Here is a 9,120-nt window from a genome sequence, read left to right as displayed (position 1 = left end):
GATCATTGGGCCTCATGGAGGCAAGTGGCTGAGTGCCTTTCGAGTGTTGGGCCTCACAGAGACAAGGTGCTTGAATTCCTCTTGAGCATTGAGCCCCATGGGGGAAAAGTGGCCGAGTTCCCTTCGAGTGTTGGGCCTTATGGAAGCAATGATCGAGACCTTTGGCATTATGTTGTGCTTGAGAAGACCCATCAAGCTGAGCAAAATCGAAGTTGTGGCAGATACCGTTGTCACACAAATGGAACCTATACTAGGGGCATGTAAAAGCACCCACTACACTCTCAGAGTGGTTGGCATTAGGAAGGGCATCCAGCTGTAGAAAACCATGCCAAATCAGACTGGAACCTGGTGCAGCCTTCTAGCGTGCTAGCATAGACAACAGATGTTAAATGATGATGATGATGATGTGTGTGTGTGTATATATATATATATATATATATATATATATATATATATATATATATATATATATATATATATATATATATATATATATATATACATATATATATATAGCCACTGCTACATAAAAAAGCAGCCAACACACTATGTACAGTGGTTGGCATTAGCAAAGGGCATCATGCCATAGAAACCAACCCAAATCAGACTGGAATCTAGTGCAGTTTTCATGCTTTCCAGCTCTGATCAAGCTGTCCAACCCATGACAGCATGGAAAATGGACATTAAATGATAATGATGATGATGATGATGATGATTATACACAAACACACATATATTTTGTCTATCTTTTAGTCTCTCCCTTTCCTTCTCCACCTCCCATTTGTCTCCTCTTTCTTATCTTCCCTCAGGTGAATCCTTCCTTACTCCTCATTTCTTGTGGTCACATTCATTAAACATACCACACATACCATTCTTCACTGTCCCACTCACTGCTTAAGTATGGCTGTCCACTCACAATTGGCACTCATACCTGTGCTTGGCGTTCTTTGACAGTCACCATGTCTGTAGCAGTAATAGTAGTAATTGCAGCAGCAGCAGCAGCAGCAGTGGCTGTTCTGGTGAAATCAAATGGGGCTGGTGTTGCTATTCGTAAACACATCAGCTCTAATTAAGTGCAGTTCGCCTGGGATGTCCTTTCCTAAGACAGGAAACTGTGATTCAAAGGAGATTTGGGTATTATTTCTAGCATGTCAACCAACCATTCAGCTGACTCACAAATGGTAGTATAGCGAAAATTCAGTTGTTCAACATAATGTAATTTAGTTCTATTTTAATGAAGAGTGTAATTAGATGTAGTTTAATTAGATGTAGAAGGATCTAATATGGTGTATTGTTCTGTGGTAGAGGGGTTGAGTAACAGGACACATCATATTTTACCTTTTACTTCTTTCTGTCATTAGACTCTGGCCATGCTGGGGCACTGCTCTGAAAAAGTTTTGTTGAATGAATTGACTTGTGTACTTCTTTTTTTTTAAAGTCTGGTACTTATTCTGCTGGTCTCTTTAACTGAACTGCTAAGTTACTGGGACGTAAATACACCAACATTGGTTGTCAAGTGGTAGACGGGGACAAATGCAAGTACGGCAGACACACACACACACACACACACTTACATACCTGTATGCATGTATGTAATGTATATATAGTGGAAGATCAATGGCTCTGGTTAGGGCAGCGGACTCGTGGTCATGGGATTATGTTTTCGATTCCCAGACCAGGCATTGTAAGTGTTTATTGAGTGGAAACACCTAAAGCTCCATAAGGCTCCAGCAGGGAGTGGTGGTGAACCCTACTGTACTCTTTCACCACAACTTTCTCTCACGCTTTCTTCCTGTTTCTGTTATACCTGTATTTCAAAGGGCCAGCCTTGGCACACTCTGTGTCATGCTGAATCTCCCCGAGAACTACGTTAAGGGTGCAAGTGTCTGTGGAGTGCTCAGCCACTTGCACGTTAATTTCACGGGCAGGCTGTTCCGTTGATCAGATCAACTGGAACACTCGTCATCATAACCGACGGAGTGCTACGAATATATGTATATAAATGGCATGCTGCTGGTTGCAGTCTCAAGCATTCCAGTTGATCTGATCAATAGAACAACCTGCTCATGAAACTAATATGCAAGTGGCTGAGTACTCCACAGACATACTTACCATTAACATTGTTCTTGGGGAGGTTCAGGACGACACAGAGTGTGACAAGGCTGGCTCCTTTGAATTACAGGTACAACTCATTTTTGACAGCTGAGTGGACCGGAGCAACATGAAGTGAAATGTCTTGCTCAAGGTCACAGTCAGCCACTGGGTATCAAACTCATGATCTTATGGTCGTGAGCTGAAAGCCCTAACTACTCAGTCATGTGCCTTCACACTCACACACACATACATACACACACACACACATGTCTGTGTGTTTCTGTGTGTGTATTTCATATATATATATATACCAACCACATGGTTCCGGGTTCAGTCCCACTGCATGGCATCTTGGGCAAGTGTCTTCTACTATAACCTCGGGCCGACCAAAGCCTTGCGAGTGGATTTGGTAGACGGAAACTGAAAGAAGCCCGTCGTATATATGTATATATATATATATATATGTGTGTGTGTGTGTGTGTGTGTATTTGTGTGTCTGTGTTTGTCCCCCCAACATCGCTTGACAACCGATGCTGGTGTGTTTACGTCCCCATAACTTAGCGGTTCAGCAAAAGAGACTGATAGAATAAGTACTAGGCTTACAAAGAATAAGTCCTGGGGTCGATTTGCACGACTAAAGGCGGTACTCCAGCATGTCCACAGTCAAATGACTGAAACAAGTAAAAGATATATATATATATATATATATATATGCATATATATTCATATTTTATGGAGCAGTATACCATTAGTTATGGTTAGTATGTTACTAATAGTTTTGCACTGACTACTGTGTTCAGCAATATTCATAACTCTTCAGATATTCTGGTTGGAAGTGCATAGTCCCTGCTGCACCTGGGTAGCTTGATGTTGGTAAAAAAAACTGGAATGAAATAAAAAAAATTGTAACATTTTCTGAGAGAGAAAGAAGAGTTGCCTCCCTTGGATCAATGTCAACCTCTGCTAAAAAATGCCAGCTGTGTTTGAACACGTCCGTTTTCTGTTCTGAAAATGTTGCCATTCATGAGAACAGTATCCAAATATTTTACATTTTGATTCCAGGAAAGATTCTGGATTGTGTGAGATTTTTAAAACGATTCTTTTCATCATCTACTTCCATTCACGTATGGTCCATGCCATTCCAGCATTGCTTCTACTTTTTACAGCATTGCTTCCACTTTGAATTGTCAGATACAGCTGGTTAACATTGTAACATTGTGCTTCTCTTGAATTCTAAAAGAGGAGCCATGATTATTTACCCTGACTTTAAAGAGGCCATCTGTTACTCCGACATATTTCTCTGTGTGTGTTCCCATTACTGGTAGAAATCATCTTCGCTTTGTAGATCATAACCTCTGTTTTGTATTGATTTTTCACTGAGTAATAATAATAATAATAATAATAATAATAATAATAAAATTATTGTATACAGTGCTCAGGTGCACCACAACTTGTCAAAAGTGCATATAAAGCATATGCAGTAATGTACAAATGTCTGGAAAGTGAACAGTGTATGAGTTAGATACATGCTTGCATATGTATGGAGGGGAGAAAATCAGGTATAGTGTTGGTGAATCTCAGGAAGCATGGAAGTTTTGAAGGATGCAGTGCTCCAACAACTAACAACTGATGCCGGCAGTTTGTTCCATACTTCAGCAACTCTTAGCGTGAATAAATGTTTCTGAAAATCATGGTAGCTGTGCTGTTTTCTGACTTTGTAAACATGTTCACGGGTGTTAGACAGGTGGAGTTTGAAAAGGTGCTCAGAGTTATTGTTGGTAAGATGGTTAATAATTTTATGGGTGTCTGTCAAGTCAGTTGCCAGATGTACTCACAGTAAATCTTACATAAGCTTCATGCTTCTGCTTTGGGCCTTAATAATAATTATTTTTATTACTTTTTTGATACTAGGTGCAAAGCTTGTACTTTTGTTTCTGATTGATGGACAACAGATTGATAATTTACACATATACCCTGTTTCCAAGATGCCATAATGTGAGACTGAACCCAAGGCCTTGCATTTACAAAGCAAACTTCTCAATCATTCAGCCATACTGTGCCTACCACTGCCTTATGTATACCAATCTAAAAGCCAATATTGTTGATGTTGTTTTGTAATTAATTTCCTGTTTCAACAAATAATCAAAGGAGTTACTCATAAGCAAGTGTGGTTGCATAGTATGTATCATGCTTTTGCTGGTTGTTTTAGGGTGAAAGATGGAGGGGCTTACATAGTTATAAGCAGACAGAAGCACCTTCTCTACCTTCCTTGCTTTGACTCAATAGAATATTAAGGATGATGTTACAACTGGAGATAGAGAGGAATGCACTAGCACCTTGCTGGTACTCAGTTTCAGTTGAATAAACTGAAGCAGTTTGGAAGGAAGTACCTTGTACAAGTACACGACATACTTCCTAGCTCAGGAATTGAAGCCACAGCCTTATGATTGTGAGCCTGACACCCTAACTACATAGCCATGCATCTTCATCATTCAATAAATAGAGGCTGATAGAATAAGAACTAGACTGAAATTAAATACTGGATCAATTCAGTCAACTAAACCGTTGAAGGTGTGGTGCTCCAGTAAGGTCGCAATTCAATGACCAAAACTAATAACAGAATAAAAGAATGAGAGAATGGACTTAATTCTGTTAACCCTTCAACCAGTGATATCTAGCCAAAATATTCTGTTTTCAAATTCGAAATGGCCAGATCTGGCCCCTTAAGCTTACCTTACAATGTCATTGAACAAAAAGCTAAAAAGCATTCACATCATTGAAATCTTGAAGCTATGAGATAATGTATGATTAATTCAAAACAATGTGAATAGATAAGAATTATGTTTGACAGAGTAATACGGTCATATGGTCAGCATGAGCAGGGTCTGGAAGAGTAGAGACATCAGACTCGCTACCAAATGCAGATTGGTGAATGCAATTGTCTTCCCAATAGCAACATATGGATGCAAGACCTGGACACTAAAGAAAGCTGACCAGAAGAGAATTAATGCATTCGAGCTTTGGTATTGGAGAAGACTTTTGCGGATTCCATGGACAGCAAGGCTCACCAATGGAGAGGTTCTTAAGCAGATAAGGCCGAGAATGTCGCTAGAAGCTAGGATCACCAAGCATAGATTGGCATATTTCGGGCATATAATGCGGAGGGAATCCCTGGAGAAGGACATCATGCTCAGAATGGTCAGTGGCAAGAGAGGAAGAGGTCGACTAAGAACCCGCTGGCTTGACACCATCATTAGTGATACCGGAATGGACATGGCCAGTCTGAAGGAAGCGGCCCAGGATAGAACTGACTGGAGAACACTGATCCAATGAGTGACTGAGAGTCGACTCCGACTGAGCGGATAGAGAGAGAGAGAGAGAGAGAGAGAGAGAGAGAGAGAGAGAGAGAGAGAGAGAGAGAGAGAGAGAGAGAGAGAGAGAGAGAGAGAGAGAGAGAGTAATACGAATGCTGAAAGGTTAAAATAAATTGATGCTTGCAGTTATTATGTTGCATCTTGTTTCTGTAATTTAAATTTTGGTTTTATCTAATTTCAGGTTATAGGAAATAGAATATTTCCAACATGACCCTTGGTATTGTAGCTGCACTGACAGCTGCCAGCACAATTGCAGCAATTAACTTCATCTTTGTCATTGCTATTATTGTTTGGAGATGTAAACGGTAAATATAATTTATATCACTTTGTCACTGTGTCAACTAGACTATCAGATGTGGTTATACACCGCTAGTCACAATGCACTTTCTCACATTATTATAGCTTTCGAATGATGTCACTCTGTGGCCAACATTCTCTCTGAAAGGAAGGTCAGTACATCTCAGGGTCACCTGTTTACAGCTTACTGGATTGGAGCTATGGAAAATGAAGTGTTTGGCTTAAGAACACAATGCACTACTGGTCTGAGAATTGAAACCATGATCTTGTGGTTGTGAATGCAACACCCTAGCCACTTAGCCACATGCTTTCACATAATTTGTATAATTAATTAAATTCTCTTACTGAAACATAGGTAAAATATTCAGTCATAATATTTTAAATTTTAGCACAAAGCTGTCATGGTGACATTTGTTCACAACTTTCATGCGATGTCAAGACAAAATGGTACAAACACAGACAGGCACACATATTCTTTTTTTTCTTTTATTCTTTTACTTGTTTCAGTCATTTGACTGTGGCCATACTGGAGCACTGCCATTAGTCGAACTAATCGACCTCAAGATTTATTCCTTGTAAGCCTGGTACTTATTCTGTCGGTATGTTTTGCCAAATTGCTAAGTTACGGGTTGTCAAGTGACGAAGTGGGGAGAAACACAGACACACAGAGACACAGACACACACACATATACGACAGGCTTCTTTCAGTTTCCATCTACCAAATCTAATCACAAGGCTTTGGTCTGCCCGTGGCTATAGCAGAAGACACTTGCCCAAGGTGCCATGCAGTGGGACTGAACCCGAAAACATGTGGTTGGGAAGTAAGCTTTTACCATACAGCCACTCCTGTGCCCATACCTCTCTACATCTCTGTACATATGATAAGCTTCTTTCAGGTTCCATCAACCAGATCCACCTACAAAGCTTTGGTCAGCCTGGAATTAAGGTCCAAGATGCCATGCAGTGGAACTAAACCTAAAACCACATAGTTGGAAAGTGAACTTCATAAGCACACAGCTTTGCCTGTGACTATCTAAAAATAACCAAGGACCTTAGTAAAATAACTAACTTTATAGATTATAGGACTTCCAACTCTTTAGCATTTAGACCAACTAAATATGGCCAAAATATTCTATCTCTGGCCATATTTAGTTGGTTTAAATGCTAAAGAGTTGAAAGTCCTATAATCTATAAAGTTAGTTATTTTACTAAGGTCCTTGGTTATTTTTAGATAGTCACAGGCAAAGCTGTGTGCTTATGAAGTTAACTTTCCAACCATGTGGTTTTAGGTTTAGTTCTGCTGCAAGGTATCTTGGACAAGTATCTTCTACTATAACTTCAGGCTGACCAAAGCCTTGTTGGTGGATTTGCTTGGTGGAACCTGAAAGAAACCCATCATAAGTACAGAGATGTATAGATGTATGTGTGAGTGTGTGTCTGCATTTGCACCACTTTCTCTTGACATCACACAAGCAGTGTCATTAATTTCCAGTCTTCTACAAAAACATGTTTGGTCGCAGGAAGATGTTGCCTTGCTTAGAAACAAGTGAGAGCTAGTGACAGGAAAGGCACCCAGCTGTAGTAAATCTGCCTCAACGAATTCTGTCTAACCCATGCAAGTAAGGAAAAGTGAATATTAGAACAGTGATGATGATAATGAAGATGATGATGATGATGATGGTGGTGGTGGTGGCGGCGGCGGCGGCGGCGACGACGACGACGACGACGACGATAGGCTGTATATTTTGCTGGAAGTATAATCATGAAAAGATTAAAGTTTCAACTTTATATGAATCTGTATGGAATGACAACATTCCCAATTGTAGTTAAGGTGGCAGCGTAACATTATGTTCAATGCATTAATACTTTAGCCTACCCAACCACTATATTAATGATGATAATGATATTGGTGGTGCTGATGGAATTCTTTTTTTTAACCTTTTAAGTGTGGTTACTCCAGTATCTCACAAAAAAGAAAAATATAGAGAATTGGTATTTTCTGCAAGTCATATTGACTTAATAAACTTGACATATCTAAACAGAGAATAATTTCAAACATGAAATTCCTCAACAAAAGAGAGACTGGTATATAAAATTGCTTTCTGTAGTTAAGGGTTATCAAATTCTGAGTGGATATATCTGATTTGTGCAGCAAAAGGGTTAATTTTTAGCCTAATCTTTTCTGGATTGTCACACATTTAATTTCAAGCTGGGTTTTTTTTACCTTCATCAATTTATTCTTATATTTATTTTTTCCTTTCATCAACAACAGATGGAAAAAATCAAAGCCTGTTCCAGTAACATCACTGTCATCCCAACCAACCATTCTCAAAAGGAAACCTATAAATATCAGCCGATTGGATCTGAATCCGCAAAACTTAGCTGGGCAGCAAAATCCTGTCTATACAGTGCCAACCGTAATACAAGCAGTTCCGAACAGAAATCCAATTTCATATGAGAGGCAATCAAGCAGGTCCCCTAACAGTGTTTGGCCACCTCCTGGCCAGTTTTTAACGATGAATGATTCAGTTATGTGGCGTCCAATTGAGAATGATACTGTTGTCCCTGGTAAGTAAGATAATGTAATTTTGATTGATTGATTCAATCGTATTTCCTGTGACTAATCAGTCATCACATAGTTGAGCAAAAATAGTTTCTTTGGTTCCTTAGTTTGGTTTAACCATTATAACTAAAGCTGAACATTGCCTTCATCTGAAATGTTGATGGAGAGGAGAATATTTAGGGTGTATTTTTGTTGTGTGTAAGCTAGTTAGAAGGGGAGGGAGCAGGCAGTACTCATGGCCGTTGCAGGACTTCCCAGCCTGGTGAGATTGATGCATTTGATGTTTTACATCAGCATTTTGTAGGTCGATGTTTGCAAGAAGGGCATGTTTGATGAAGGAATTCTAAGTGATTGCCATCCTGGGGAAGGAAGTGAGAATTTGGCAAAGTGTTTGGTGAGGCATCTTAAAAGTTAGACACAATGATCGAAGGAGGATCATAAATAGTTGAGTTGGGTGAGTTTGCATGGCAAGGGTGTGTATATGGTAAGGGTGAGCTTGCATGGCAAGGGTGTATGTGTGGTAAGGGTGAGCTTGCATGGCAAGGGTGTGTGTGTGGTAAGGGTGAGCTTGTGTGGCAAGGGTGTGTGTGTGGTAAGGGTGAGCTTGCATGGCAAGGGTGTGTGTGTGGTAAGGGTGAGCTTGCATGGCAAGGGTGTGTGTGTGGTAAGGGTGAGCTTGTGTGGCAAGGGTGTGTGTGTGGTAAGGGTGAGCTTGCATGGCAAGGGTGTGTGTGTGGTAAGGGTGAGCTTGCATGGCAAGGGTGTGTGTGGTAAGGGTGAGCATGTGTGGCA

At 40.1% G+C, this 9,120-nt stretch overlaps 1 protein-coding gene across 2 annotated transcripts in view; it reads left to right on the top strand.

Moving 5' to 3' along the window:
• The window catches only part of LOC115220624, a 46,703-nt gene that overhangs the window by 16,807 nt on the left and 20,776 nt on the right, over positions 1-9,120 (top strand). For both annotated transcript variants that reach the window (XM_036509836.1, XM_029790770.2), the window contains 2 exons: positions 5,650-5,773; positions 8,038-8,333. In XM_036509836.1, coding sequence (XP_036365729.1) covers positions 5,676-5,773; positions 8,038-8,333 — 394 coding nt within the window. In that variant the 5' untranslated portion in view covers positions 5,650-5,675. The remainder of the gene's footprint in view (positions 1-5,649; positions 5,774-8,037; positions 8,334-9,120) is intronic.

The sequence above is a fragment of the Octopus sinensis genome, linkage group LG16 (assembly GCF_006345805.1).
Source record: "Octopus sinensis linkage group LG16, ASM634580v1, whole genome shotgun sequence".
NCBI lineage: Eukaryota > Metazoa > Mollusca > Cephalopoda > Octopoda > Octopodidae > Octopus > Octopus sinensis.
Note: the sequence above shows the minus strand (reverse complement) of the source record. Positions and strands in the feature narration are given on the sequence as shown.